The 15,746-nt window shown below is 42.3% G+C and overlaps 1 protein-coding gene across 1 annotated transcript in view; it reads right to left on the bottom strand.

Annotated features, from left to right (window-relative positions):
* Positions 1-463: 463 nt before the first annotated feature.
* The window catches only part of ZNF330 (zinc finger protein 330), a 31,645-nt gene continuing 16,362 nt past the window's right edge, over positions 464-15,746 (bottom strand). The window contains exons 6-10 of the mRNA XM_061584047.1: positions 14,575-14,701; positions 13,164-13,268; positions 5,703-5,749; positions 3,277-3,394; positions 464-1,566 (exon numbers count right to left, since the gene is read on the bottom strand). Coding sequence (XP_061440031.1) covers positions 1,310-1,566; positions 3,277-3,394; positions 5,703-5,749; positions 13,164-13,268; positions 14,575-14,701 — 654 coding nt within the window. The 3' untranslated portion in view covers positions 464-1,309. The remainder of the gene's footprint in view (positions 1,567-3,276; positions 3,395-5,702; positions 5,750-13,163; positions 13,269-14,574; positions 14,702-15,746) is intronic.

A 15,746-nucleotide genomic window follows, 5' to 3' on the forward strand; every position in this document is an offset into this window, starting at 1 on the left:
GCCACTATCTCTCAGTATGGCCTCATACCAAACCAATGAAAGATGTTATCAGGGCCACACATCTCCCTCGCTCTTTGGAGGAAGGACATGGTAAGGATGGCTTTAGAGCAGGCATAACCATCACAGTGCCCTAAAATGCTAGACTATGACTCTCATCTTCCTTGATCACTGGCCATGTTCTCTGGGGCTGAAGGGAGTCGAATTCAACATCATCTGGACGTACCACATTGACTATCCCTGCTTGAGAGGAAATACCAACAGCTCTTCAGACCTGATAAAAAGTAATCAACGTGTATAAGCTAGTAATGTGTCTGGATGCATGTTACGCTCTCTAGGTCTGTTAATCTCACTGATTTTAGGAAGACATTCTACTGGTTTGTGTCCCTTCTTTTCACAACTTCTCTGACCATATATCTATCAACTACATCCACCCTCCACTTCAACAAAACACAAGGATACAGAATGAAAGAGTGTGATGGACTTTATTAGGCAAGGAAGCTGCAGTGACATTTTTATGGTGATAAATGCAAGATCAAAAGTTTATTTAGGTCCCACTGCAAGTGGTTGTGAGCTCTACAATTAATGTATACTCATTCAAAAAGGCAGGAACTGATAACACTCCAGAAGTGCATAACAAGAGAATATATTGATCAGCCTTGCTTACACAAAATATCAAAGTAAAAATTAATTTCAATTTATGTTTAGAGTACAATAGCTTGCAGCAAGCATTTCCCCAAGTGCTCAAGCTAGATCAATATTTATGAAAAATCTAGTTTTCACTGGAGACAATATTCAATCTATAAAAATAGTGGATGCCCACTGCCACCAATAATTACAAGTTTATGAAATGTGATGACACAACCCACCCTCAAAGTTATTCAAGAAAAATACCTCTGTTTCTGAAGAATACTTGGAAACAAAAAATTACTGTACCCGCCTCATACTTCTGACTTAGCTGTGAAGAGAGCATTACATTTGAGCCCAATTTTCAAGTTCCCTGGACTAATGTGAACCTACACACACTTTATTCTCCAAGCATTCCAACATCTTTAGCCATACAAATTTGTTCTTAATCTGCAAATGCTCCACTCCCTTTGTTTCCTAATAAGCTCTGCTACTTGAAAAACCTAGTTGTGTTATTCTAGTACCACACATAAAATTCACTAAGCACACTCAGAGTTCCTTTCAAATGCTAGTTCCACCATAAACATAAGCTTATGGCCAGATCCTAAACAGGTTTACCCGGAAGTTAAGTGCCAATATGTTCAAGGGGACTTACTTCCTGTTAAGTGTGCTGAGGACTGCAGTCTTAGTCAGCAGGCTCCTCATAGTGTGCATAGCCACTAGCATAGGTCCTTCCTAAATTCAAGTTACTAAACACATCTGTTGTCTCCATTTCTGAATCCCTTCCTCCTTCCTCCTCCTCCTCTTCTTCTTCATCATCATCATCCTCTACTTCATATTCATCATCTTTGCCAGTCGAAAGGTTCTTCCAATAGGCATCATAGCCAGAAGCCCCATCAGCCTCTTCACCTCCTGTCTGTCGGCCAAACCTCAGAGAGCGTGCTGCAGAAAAATAAAAATAATGCAGATGCTGGCTGGCATTTTGACATTCTGTCTGTGTTTTACTCCCAATCAAGGAAGGTGTGGGTGTCATGCAAAATCATAACTTTGACTTCCAACTATTTCCACATATGTAATTATGTATGCACCAACAAATAATTCTAAAGCAGGTAAGGCATTATTGTAAATTCATGAGAAACAGATTCATTAGATGCCAGCTAGAGATCCAAGATTATTTGAGTGCTCTGGACAAAATAAAGCACAGAAGCTTCTCTGCAGCCTGCACCTTTCCTGACCTAGATGGGACCATTCTCATCACTTTGCTTTATTCACCAGAAGCAGGGAAGAAATGCATCAGAGTAAGCCCCAGGCTGCCAAAAGGGGTCCTATGCCCCGTGTGCAGTTAAGTTCAAAAAAAGTCTGGCATCAAGGGGAACGATGGGTGCCCTTCCACAACACATGTACAAGAATGGTCTGCTCCAAACTAGATGGGTGAATCTGGAACCAGCCCAAGCCTACGCCATCCTTTATAACATTTCATACAATGATGAAATTAGGAAAATGTTCAGAGACCATTTTGTTATGTGGTCACATAATTGATAGATTAAAAATCAGTCAATGAGTTCATAAAAAGAGACAGTGACAAAAATAGTCACAGCCACTATGTTCTTCCTTACAAATATTCCCTACAGTTTAAAAGCTAGCATCATGGAGAAGCTTAGGCTAGAACATTCGCCCTTGGCAAGCTAGAGTTCCAGGGGCAGGGGATTTCAAGCATGAGCAGCCAATAATGAGATAACATCCATTTGTCTTCTGAAGTGGTACAGTTCCACGAGGAATAATTACATGATTATATTACATACACAGAATCATAGATCACCCCATGGTCAGGGGCGGGTATAGGAGAGAGAAGAGACAGAAGACAAAAGAATGAAGGGAAAGAAACAAGAAGATAGAGATGGTTTGGACATGTGCATGCAAAACATGCGCATGTTCATCTCACATGGCAATGCTATCAATGCTATCCATGATGGCACCTGCCACTGAATTGGGACAAAACAACTTGCATTTCTTAGCTGACAGGGCAGACAGGAGGGCTGTGTCTGGGGCTGGAAGGGAGCTGCAGTCTCCATTACATGAGCAAGGAGGCAGCCATGCTGAATAGTTGTATGTTGCCCACATTGCAATGGCTGCAGCTCATTACAGCAAAGAGAAGCATCTCATGCCTAATACAAGACAACATATGATTCCTCCCATATTTTAAGGCAGTGGTTTTCAGATGAAGTTCTGGAGAACTCTGGGGTAATTGTAGGTCATCCACTGCTACTAACGTTCCCCGGGGCTTTCTGCGCTTTGTAAATCACACTCACAGTTGAGGCAGGGCAACAGCAAAGCCCAATAGGTCTCTCCCACATGAATGAATCATATTCAAGAGAACATGCCACAGACACCTCTGCAATGTGCTGGGGTTGCACAGTAGACTGCATAGATCCTTAGCAGACAAATCCATCTTAGAAAGGTACCCAGAAGACAGGGAGTCTGAAAATGTCCTTGTGACCTTCAACAGTAGTTTTCAACCAATTGGCTGTAAACTATGTCTCACATGCTACCATCTTAATGAGATGTTCATGACAAGTCTTTTGAAAGTGGAGGAACATGAACTTCCCAGTGAAGGGTACTGCAGGTGGAAAGGAGTACTGAGGAGAAGCTTACTTGACATGCTCAGGTTCTTAGTCTGCTGTGTTTCATGTCCACACTTAGGGCATGGAGGCTCTCTTCCCTTTTCTTGTTTGAAAACCTTGCTCCGTACATGATCATCACAGAAACAAGCCTGCAGTTAACATAAAAGAAAAGGAAAATGCAAATACAGTGCTCAGTTTTATGATGCCTTTTTTTTGTTCTACTCTCTGTATGATTCATTTTTATGTACACCACTTTGAAATACTAATGATTAAGTGGTATATAAATGCCTTAAATAAAATAATATAATTATTATTTATTAAATTTATTAGTCGCTTGTTACGAAAAGGTCTCCAAGCAACTTACAACACTAATAAAAACATAAACAAATATAAAACAAGAAAATTGTAAAACACCACCCCCAGACAGCTACAGGAATTTTTCACAGCATACTAACAATAGACAACATCATTTCAGTCTATCAAATGCCCGGGGGAAAAGGTAAGTCTTTACTTGGTGCTGAAAAGATGTCAAGAAAGGTGCCAGCAGACCTCACTGAAAAGGCTCCCTCCCTTGTCACCACCCTCAGAGGCTCCCTCTTATCAGAACAGAATACTCTGAAGCCAGAAAAAAAAAACCCTAGAGAGAAACACAATAGACTGACCGAGATGATTGATGGTAGGATACATAGCACTCTCCGTTTAGCAAGCTTCATTTGAATTTTTTTATTTATTAAAATATTTATATCCAGCATTTTGTACCAAAGACCCTTCAAGCCATATTAGAGAAACACAAAAAAAATCCCTCCTCCAACTACTGTTGTGAGTTGGGTGACTGGAAGTTGAATGAAGACATTTCAAATGTAGGTGTCTATAAAGACTCAACATAAATCAATACCGGGAAGGTGGGTGAGTGCATAGGAAACTGCCTTATGCAGAGTCAGACCATAGAGGAAGTAGGAGACACTTCCCTTACATCAGTGATACACACATATGTACACACACACATACAGGCTCCTCACCCTCATACTTCCCTTTTCAGTCACAGCCATTGATCGTTGGAACTCACAAGATGTTTTAAGTCAGTGATGGGCAGGGCCATAGCAAATGAAGCAATGGATGTGGCTCTTAGCTTGACCACTATTGTCCATACACTGGTAACCTCCAGGCTGGATTACTGTAAGCGCTCTGCCCTTGAGGTTGGTCTGGTGCAAAATGTGGCAATGTGACTGCTCACTGGGGCAGGGTATCACCAACATGTTACCCTGCTGCTGAAAGAATTGCAATGGCTGCCCATTAGTTACTGGGCCAAGTTCAAGGTTCTAGTTTTGGTGTACAAAGCCCTATGCAGCTTGGGATCAGGAAACCTGAAACATTGTCTTACCCTTTATATACCCAGTCAATCACTGCGCTCTGCATGTAAGGGCCTCCTGCAGATACCATCTTATCAGGAGGTCCATTCCACACAACCTACGAAGCAGACCTTTAGTGTTATGGCACCGACAATTTGGAATTCCCTCCCCTTAAATATTAGACAGGTACCATCCCTGTTAACTGTTTGGCGCCTATTGAAGGCCTTCCTCTTTCAACAAGACTTTTAAATAGAGACCTTATCCCAGTCTGTGCTGGAATTGCTTTTTAAGATGTTTTTAACATTGTTTTTTTAAAGATGGTTTTAAGATGTTGTGTTTTAATATGTTTTGTTTTTAAGATGTTTTAGTGTTTTTAGTGTTTTTGTTTGCCACCCTGGGCTCCTTCTGGAAGAAAGGGTGGGATATAAATTTAATAAATAAATCAAGTAGGGTACATTCCAGTCATTCAGAACTCAGTTTTCTACATAAACACACACATCTCCATCCTCCATTGAGGCAAACAAGGACATCATTTCAACCAGACAACAGCACTGGTGCAAAGCAGGCCCAGTAGGGAGTGTGGTCTGGGGAGAGTGTTAGGAGCCATATAGAGAGGCCTCGAGGGCCGTGCTTGGCCCTCAAGCTTGGTGTTCGCCACTCTTGGGGTAAATCATTTATCAGAGCCCACTGAAAGATCATGTTAACAGAAATAGAAAAGTGCAGCAAAATGCAGTATTCTCTCAGCTACAGGCGGAAGCAGACTGGTGCAGAACACAGCTAGGCAGCAATGAAACATTGAATAAAAGTAAAGAGAACAGGGAAAAGGCAGTGGCAGTGCTGTGACTGCAACAATAAGCAAGGAAGGCAATTTTAGCAATTGTGGTTTAGAAAGACTGGAGGGAAGGAATGTTACGTGTCCAGGAACACAGCACGGAGGTTACATTAATCAAAGCCGGATGGGAACAGGACACAGGTAACTTCTTTGGAAAAAATCAGTAGACATTTTTGATGCATTGTGGAGAAGGCCCTGACGAGAACTGCCAGCAGCTTTAGAAGTACAAGAGCCGCAAGCTCAATACATCTACTTTTAAAATGTTTTTGCTATTACCTTACAACGGAGACATGAATGCTGCCCAAGTCGATTACAGGAAACACCTATTAGGCAAGATAAAAAAGGCATGCTTGAATAATGAGATTTCATGGCTTTGCTCTTTTCCTTTTGCCTTCGAAGCCAAGGTCAACTATTCAGTTCAATGGGTAGCCTCAGGCTTTCCATGACTGTTCCTCTTTAAAGTATAAGGGAAATGAGCACTTTGCCTCAGCGTAAAGAAAAGCGGCAGACACTTTTAATGATGCCCCTACAGAGCTTCGGCCCAACACTGTCTTTCCTCCCCTCCTGAAAGCCCAACAATGGCAGGTGGTAAAACTAGACTGAAGAACCAAAAATGGGGCAGGAATACACAGGCAGGAATGCTGAAGAAGATATACAACAATTCAAGCTGATCATAACCTCAGCACAAGCGCACAGACCCATACACACTGCTGATCAACAGCCTGCTTCTCCTTGTACTAGTGGTACACCCATTGAGATCACTAAAGATTTCAGGGATACATGACGACTAGACCCTGCACCAGCATTGTTTAGTACCCACTGACATCACACATGCTATAATCTCCTACATTGGACAGGTGCAGCCAATATGGTGCCTTCCAGACATTTGCTGCACTCAAACTCACATCATGCTTGACCACTGGCCAACCTGGTTGAGCCTGGTGGGAGTTGGAGTCCCACAATAACTGGAGGGCATCACAGTGACTTCCCTTGCCCTAGGAAATTGTGATTGATACAATGAGCATGTAAGAGAGCAGGTAGGAACCTTGGAAAAGTCAAGAGAAGGCAGGCGATAAAGCCAGGGGTGGGGAACCTTTGGCCCTCCAGATCTTGCTCACCTTCAACTTCCATCAGTCCTAGCAAGCATGTCCAATGGCCAGAGATGATGGGAGCTGTAGTTTAGCAACATCACGAGGGCCAAAGGTTCTCCACACCTGCTATAAGGAGATGCCTTCCACAGAGTCATGCCATTGGTCCACCTAATGTAGTTCAACTACTCCAACTGGCAGTGATTGTCCATCTCTCTCAGGTAGGGGTCTTTTCTAGCCTTCCAACTGTGATGCTTTAATGCAGATCTGGTCTGTGGGCCAATCTTGGCTCACTAGGGGTCCAAACTGGCCTGTAAGGCTATTTTCCCCAAACCACTTGTCAATCAAACCACTTATCAACCAGGAGACATCACCTGCAATGTCAGCTGATGGATGGGGTGGGCAGGGTACAGTTCCATGTCGGCTGCTGGTGTCTGTTCCCAGCAGGGAACAATTGCCAGCAAGCAAAGCATCAGGATTTAACTCACCACTCAACAGCTGATGAGTGGGGGGTTCAATCCTGCTCAGTTTGGCTGTGCACACCTGTTTCCTACTGGAAACAGGCACTCAAAGCCAAAGCCCCTTTTTCCCCCAAACATCGGCTGGATGAAGGAAAGCTGTTAGCATGTACATTTCACAAAGAAGGAAAACCAGCCATGAAAGGGTTAACTGACAGTAAAGAGTAAATCAAAACCCTCAGGCAATGCAGGTGCAGACCCTAAATCACCTAATGACTAAATGACCGTGATGGGCTATAAAGACAGGAAAAGAAAAGGATGTGTTTGTGTGCGTAGGGAAGTAAAGAGGAGAAAGACGGACTGTGTAACTTGTGTATTCGATGCTGAAACTGCTTTATGTTATTCTGCTGATAAAAGACTGTATATTTCTACACATGAGTTGCGTTATTTCTTGGCAAGGTGCAAAGCAAGGGAGTGACTACAGTCGGGTACGCCAGTGTATGTCTGCCAGAGCAAACACCAACAAGGGTTATGGGCCCAGACTGCAAAGAGCAGCTGAGGTGCAGAGAGGAATCCAGACCAAGGCAAGCACAAGTGGACAGCGTGTTTGGTTAACGCCGGAACGTGATGGCTGTATCCCTGAGTTCAGCAATGCCGCTGGAAAGGCTGAATGACATGAACTATACAAGTTGGAAGGTAAAGATGGAGATGTTATTACGCCGGGAAGAGTTGTGGGTGTCCGTCAAAAGTGATCCCCCCACTGACCCCCCTTCTCCGGAATGGCTTCGCAAAGATGAAAAAGCGAGAGCGACCATTATTTTGGGTTTGGAGAATAACCAGCTGCTGTTGATAAGAGGGTTGGTTACAGCAAAAGAAGTCTGGTCTGCTCTAAAGAATGTTTACGTGAGAAAAACTGCTGGCAGTAGAGTTTATTTGGCAAGACGGCTGTATCAAACACGTTTAAGCGAAGGTGTAACTATGCCTGCACATCTGCAGACAATGAAAGGTCTTTTCGCGGAACTGCAGGAACAAGATGTGGAGCATACGCCCCAGCAGCAGGTATATATTATATTGTCTTCTTTGGATGCTTCGTGGGACACTATTGTGTGCGCAATGGAAGCCATGACTGAGACTAAATTAACCCTGGACTATGTGACAGGAAAGCTCTTACAAGAATGGGATAGAAGACAAGAGCAGAATTGTTCCGCAGTAAGCAAGCAGCGCAGCGGAGAAACATCAGGAAAGCAGAGGGAAGGCGAGTCAAGATTGTACGGTTGTTTTCGTTGTGGGTCCGAAAAACACATAAAGAAAAATTGCCCGGTGATGAGAGGGACTCTTAATGTGGCAGGAAGAGGTCGGCAGCAAAAGGAGCTGTTCTCTGTTCACATGGTCAAAGCAAGCGTTAAGAAACCAGAGGAGAAAACTGGAACTTCCTGGGTGGTTGACTCAGGGGCTACCCATTTTCTAGCAAAAGACAAGAAGTTATTTCAATCACTGTTCCCTACGTGTGGACATGTCGTACTTGCTGATGGAACCCATAGGGAGGTAAAAGGGAAGGGGACTGTATTTGTAAAATGCCTAAAAACAACTGTTACGAACGTTCTGTTTGTGCCCCAAGTAGAGAATAACATCATGTCTGTGTCCACATTAAATGCAATGGAATTTGCAGTCCTGTTCAGAAAAGGCACATGTGAAATAACAAAGGCAGATAAGGTATATGCAGTAGGCGTATTAAAAGATGCTTTATATGTTATAAAACAAACCTCAGAAGCTGTGGTAAGCACTATAGAGAACAAACCCCCCCATAATAAATGCATACATCTATACCATAGGAGGCTTGGGCATGCAGGTTTCAGCACCATAAGCAAAATGCCGAGATACAGTGCTGATTTAAGGATTAAACCCTGTGCTACGTTTGTAGACTGCAATATATGCCACGAACATAAATCAGTAGCCGCACCTATCAACATAAAATGTGAACGCAGCACTAAAAGAGTTTTAGAGCTGGTACATATGGATTTCGCCGGTCCATTCCGAAAAACACTAGGTGGCGCCAGATTTTATATGTTGCTCGTGGATGACTATTTCCGTTTTTGTTTTGTGTACTTGTTGAAACACAAAGGGGAGGCAGAAAAGAAGTTCAGGCATTTCGTAAGGTGGGCTGAGGCAAAATATCACACGAGCATAGCCGAGGTGTTAACTGATAGAGGAGGCGAGTTTACCTCGCATACGTTTGAAACCTATCTAACCACAAAAGGGATAAAGCATGCGTTAACCGCACCATTTTCCCCACATCAAAACGGAACTGCAGAGAGAAGGAACAGATATATTCAGGACATGGTGAGAGCTATGCTAAATGATTCACCATTATCTCCGGCTTTTTAGGGTGAATGCATTGTTTATGCGAATTATATACAAAACAGGTTGTTTTCTAGTGCTGTGCTGTCTACTTCATTCGAAAGATTCCATGGAGTAAAACCAAGGTTAGAGCACATAAAAGCGTTTGGGTCCGAGTGCTGGGTACACGTGCCAAAAGCACAAAGAAAAGGAAAGCAAGCACCCAGAGCAAAAAAGGTTATTTTATTAGGACTCGAAAAGGCTTACTATAGGGTGTGGTTGCCAACCGCAAAAAGGGTGGTAGTGAGAAGAAGTGTCAAAACACATGAGCAAGATTGGCAGAACGTAGGACGTTTTGTAGACATAAACCTCAGTACCCCTAGTGACAAAATGCAAGAAACAGTGGACGCAATCCCACAAGGGAAGGGTTCTGACCAAGGTTTTGACATTAAGCAAGAAAAAGAAGGGGAAGCTGATGTGTCTGAACAAGAGGGTACAGACGAAAAGGTTCACCCAGAACCAGAGCTGAGGAGGACAGATTTAAAATAGGTGTGACAAAAGCGTTGTGTACTCAGGTAGAACCCTCTTCTTATGCTGATGTAAGTAAACTGTCCCCCAAGGAAGCCCAAAAGTGGCAAATAGCCATGGAGGAAGAGATAAGCGCCATGAACAAAAATGCGACATGGACTTTAGCACAGCTACCTCCAAATAGGAAAGCCATTGGTTGCAAATGGATATATAAAATTAAGAAAACAGTAAAGGGGGAGGTGGAAAGGTACAGAGCACGGCTGGTGGCTAAGGGATTCAATCAAAAGTATGGAGAGGATTTTGACGCTGTATTTGCACCCGTAGTCAGACATGAGATCATAAGACTAATGTTGAAAGTTGCTGCAACACAGAACATGCAGGTATACCACTATGACATTAAAACTGCGTTTCTTTATGGTGAGTTAGAAGAATCTTTATTTATGGAGCAACCCCCTGGTTTTGTGCAGAATCCTGCACTAGTATGTAAACTGCATAAGTCAATATATGGTCTCAAGCAAAGTGCCAGGTGTTGGCACACCAAACTTAATAAGGTATTGGAGTCAATAGGATTCAAAAAGAGTGTTGCTGATCCTTGTTTGTATGTACAACAGCAAACTGAAACTGTATACTGTCTTGTATTCGTAGACGATATCCTGTACTTTTGTTATACAGACAGAGAGCAAGAGGAATTTTATGATCAATTAAAGCGACATGTTGACATGACATGCCTTGGGCCAGTAACCCACTATTTAGGCACAGAGATAGTGAGGAAAGATGACGGCAGCTTTATGCTCCACCAAACAAACAAAATAAAACAGCTCCTACAAGACTGTGGCATGGCAGACTGTAAACCAGTGAGAACGCCAATGCTAGTGGATTTCAAGAGAGAGCATGAAAGCAAGGCATGTAAAGAACCAAAACCGTATAGAAGCATTATTGGAAGGTTACTGTACATAGCAAAAGTGACGAGACCAGATATATGTAACGCGGTCAGTATCCTCAGCAGAAAGGTAGAACACCCAACCCAGCATGACTGGGAAGGCATAAAAAGAATACTGAGATATCTAAAAGGCACCGCCACCAAGTGTCTACTTTTATCCGCCTGCAAAAGGGATGGCATAGTATGTTATACCGATGCAGATCATGCGTCTGATGAGACTTGTAGAAAATCGACATCAGGAGTAGCAATAATATTTAAAGGGTCGTTGACAGACTGGTGTAGCGCAAAGCAGAATGTTGTTGCTATATCAAGTACAGAAGTGGAATACATAAGTCTATCAACAGCCTGCAATGAACTATTGTGGTATGAACAGTTGCTTCAAGATGCCTGTCTAACTGTACAGAAACCATTTGTTATATATGAGGACAATCAAGCCTGTATACGATTGGCGTTGGCAGAAGGTGGCACCAGAAAAATGAAACATGTGAGTGTTAGATACCACCACCTAAAAGACTGTGTACAACAAGGCCACGTTGATATCCGATATTGTGAAACGGGTAAAATGGCAGCAGATGTCCTGACAAAACCACTGTGTGCTGACAAACATGACAAACTTGTACAACTATTAGGCATGTATAATGTATGAGATAAGACGTGCAAATATTCATTCTGTGTGAAATGAGGAGGGGCTGTTAGCATGTACATTTCACAAAGAAGGAAAACCAGCCATGAAAGGGTTAACTGACAGTAAAGAGTAAATCAAAACCCTCAGGCAATACAGGTGCAGACCCTAAATCACCTAATGACTAAATGACCGTGATGTGCTATAAAGACAGGAAAAGAAAAGGATGTGTTTGTGGGGGGGGGGGGAAGTACAGAGGAGAAAGACAGACTGCGTAACTTGTGTATTCGATGCTGGAACTGCTTTATGTTATTCTGCTGATAAAAGACTGTATATTTCTACACATGAGTTGCGTTATTTCTTGGCAAGGTGCAAAGCAAGGGAGTGACTACGGTCGGGTACGCCAGTGTATGTCTCCCAGAGCAAACACCAACAAAAGCTGGGGTTTCTCTCTTGCCAGTCAATGCCTGGAAAAAAGGTTCTGCATGCCTTGCCAGTAAGGAACAGGTGTGGGAAGCAAAAGCAAGCAGACCCATTGTTTTCCAGGCACTGCTATGCAGGAGAGAAGTCTCTCTTGCAGCTGACCTGCAAAAAACAAGCCATCCCCCACCCCTGCCGGTGGGTTGTTCTGCCCACCTATCAAAGTTGGCCTGTGGGGAAGGGCCAGCCCAAGATCTGATCCTCAGGAGCAAAACAGAGCTCCACCCCTGTTTTCCAGAGACTTCTGAAAACTATCCTGTTCTGGAGAGCCTTTGGGAGGGACTGAGGGTAGAGTCTGACACTGACTTTATGCCTTCTATGTAAATTTTTTATCTCTGTAGACCCTTCAGTACTACTCCCTATATATGTGTGTGTTGTATTTTATGTATTTTAATTTATTTTAATGTTTTTGTCATCTTTATTGTGTACAATTATGTAAATGTTCGATTTTATTGTAAGCTGTCCTGAGTGCCCTATTATAGGGTAGAAAGGTGGGACAGAAATATTTTAAATAAATAAATTTAATGAAGGATAGTAAGGAGCTGAACCTAGGAACTGAGACACATAAAAGCACACGTTCTGCTACAGAAATGTCCTGAAGGAACACTGAAGACACTTTACAATTATTTTTCTGTCTTGCTTGTATAGATAAGAGATTACAGGGTCACTCCATCCATCCAGGACCTGAGTAAACCCTGCTTGTTAATTGGTTTCTCTTACTACTGTCCTACTTTTTTTTATAAAACAACCTACACACTTTAGAATAACTGTTTGAAGATTGATAACCATCAAAGATGCTCAGCCCAATTTATGAAACAAGCCAAATGAAGGCGAGAACAAACATGAGAAAAGGCAAGAATATTATTGGCCAGGTACAAATTCTCCCAATTCTTAATGCAGCCTGGACACCTTAACTCAGGCGGGATTGGATGGCCCACTTAGACCACTCTGTCATTATATCCCCAACCCCACAAACCTGTACATGTTAAAAACAGTTTCTTTAACGGTGTAAAAAACATACTGAAAGAGGAAACTGTACCTGCTGCCAAGAGCAGGATAGGACCTCAGGTTTTTCCACTTCCTCTGCAAAACACTGATGCACCAGCTGCTAGGGGTGGAGGAGGCTGCTACTCTAAGACCCTCTAGTCCAGCTAGATTTCACAACACTCTGACTCCTGGTTTAAAATTCACTACCAGACTGCTGTCTGTATACGAGCTGTGATCCAGAAGCAGTTAAAAGTTGGTTTACCTTTGGTAAGAGGAGCTTTAGGGGAAATAGCTTACATTTAAAGGTCTCGGCTTCCAGAACCTGGCAGCTGGCCTGATGTTCAAACTGATCATCTTCGCAGAGAAAATTGTGGCAAAAACAGCAGCTGAATATTCGGCCTCCTGGAAAAGAGTGAGAGCATATAACAGGTCAGTATTTTTTCTATATAGTTAAAATCAGTCTCCACACCTCCCGCCAAGCAAAAAAAGAGCAAGTATCATGAATGAACTCTTGGAACAAAAGAAAACCTGATCTTGTCCATAATAGAAAAATAAATAAGATGTCCATGCTGTCTCTAAATATTATCAGGGCAACTTACACAACAACAAATATAACAAGATGATAAAAAGATGTAGGAAGACATTTCAGCAGAATGTTTTAACTAGAGCTATATTATCTTGCCTCAGAAAATACAGTGAGTGGTGGGGATACTGATGAAACGTATAAAGAAAAAATTGTATAATACTAAACATATTTTTCCTGGTTAGGTTGATTTGGCTTGATCGTGGAATTAAGAGATCAACAAATTAAAACAAGAGATTGTATTGCAGAGCAGCACCTAGGCCAAATATTTCAACCTTTTTTAAAAAAACTAAACAGTTCAGTCATACTATACATGTCAACTTTCAATGCAGCTCACTTCTAGGTAAGCATGTGTCGCAGCCTAAGGTGATATACAGTTAACGGCCACTGGGATAAAGCACAGAGAGTCAACAAAACACCTTTTCCTGAAATGGGAAAGGGATGGAAGAAAAGAGAGACACGCACACACACAATGTGCTGAGATAATGTTACAGTTTTGCAGAGTAGATGTTTAGGCATGAGTTTTATGGTACTGTAGATAGTACCATGTGATACCTTGGTAGCTTGAAACTTTCTTCATGTGTAATCTACTCTAGGATTCAGAATTTGTCAACGGGAGGGAAGTTCATGTGATAAATTGCTTCATGAACTAAGTCAATCAAAACAGCTTGCAGAAATACTCTGAGTGATATCCAACTAATTAAGACAGACTTAATTTCAATAAGTCTACTCCAAGTATAACTTAATGTTGGTATCACTCTCCACCATCGATTCCTACCTTTAGAACGAGGCATAGTTTTCACGCATATGTCATCTGTAATCATTTGCTCTGGTGATCCACTATGTACGGCATCGGCTTTCCAGTGGTGGTAACGCTATGTTTGGGATTGCAAACGGGTGCAAAAGTGATGTGTGGTGGGCCTGCCTCATGGCTGGGAATTAGCTACTGGTCTCTTCCAATTCTAGAAATCTCCCCTTCTGGTTTTTGTTCTAATTTGTAAAGAGAAAACCAGCTGTGGCAAGGCTTCTATGTGTACTCAACTTTACTTGATCTTTGTGGAGCTTTCAAAGAAGCAGGTGAAATGGAGAACACACATATACACCTCTTAAAGCTGAACAACTCACCATGATCCCAGACACCTCTCTCGCATTCGATGCACTCTGCGTCAGCAAGAGGACAGATACAAGCGTGGGTGCTGAGGCATTTCCTGCCATGGCAAACCCAAGCTTCACAGAAATCACATATTGCCCCCTGCAAAACAAGAACGAACAGAATTCTGTAGAAATGTGTTCTGCTGAACAAGAGCCAGGAACACATTCCAAAGAGCAACAGGATGGGATCATTCTGAAGCAACAAAAGAAGATTTGTTGAGCACTGAGATCAATATTCCAAACACATTCCATATTTTCAGGGCTTGTTTTTTTGCAACACTGCTAAATCCTAAAGTACATTACATGAAATTAAATCCCACTGATTTTCTCTTTTATTTTTTAATCCCACATGCTACTCTCAACACAGTGCTCAGAAACAAAAAGTGCTCAGAAGGAATGTCTCTGTAACTGAAGCGCTAAGAAATATGACTGACCTGCAGCACTCAAACAAGCCCTCACTCCACTGGCTGCTTTTCTCCAATGGATCAGCTCCTGCTGTGCTACCTTCCTAATCCAACTGGTCATGAGTATGGGTGAGAATAGTAGGCCTTGCATTATGCCAGAGTTGCCCATTATGTTCGAACAAAGCAACATATGCCCAAAGTCTGAGACCCATTCAGGAAAGTTTTACTTATTTATGGGTTTCATGCTACAGTATTTACTCATAACAGCAAAGGACATGCAGAAACAAGAAACCCAGACTGTTGAAAATTACACAAAGAAATACCAAAAAATCACAGATGGCCCATAATTCAGTGGTAGAGCCTTGCATGCAAAAGGTCCCAGGTTCAATCCCTGAGATCTCCAGGTAGGGTTGGGAGAGAATCCTGCCTGAAACCCTGGAGAGCCGCTGCCAGTCAGAGTAGACAAGAGTGAGCTGCATGGATTTATGGTGAGACTCAGTAGAAGGCAGCTTCCTATGTTCCTACAATCTTGTTTTCCTCCCCTAATAAATAATAAATAAACTAAATAATAATAAACTAATAAATAATTAGTTTATGGGCTAATTATATTGTGTTTTTTGACTGGGTTGCTAAAGGCTTATATGTTTATTAGTTTTCTCTTCCATGATACCAGGTTCAGCTGTTACCTCTCATGGAAGTAACATGTTATCTCTCTTGAAACCTGTAAATCTGAAGTCCAAG

Source organism: Rhineura floridana, chromosome 9 (genome assembly GCF_030035675.1).
Source record: "Rhineura floridana isolate rRhiFlo1 chromosome 9, rRhiFlo1.hap2, whole genome shotgun sequence".
Taxonomy (NCBI): Eukaryota; Metazoa; Chordata; class Lepidosauria; order Squamata; family Rhineuridae; genus Rhineura; species Rhineura floridana.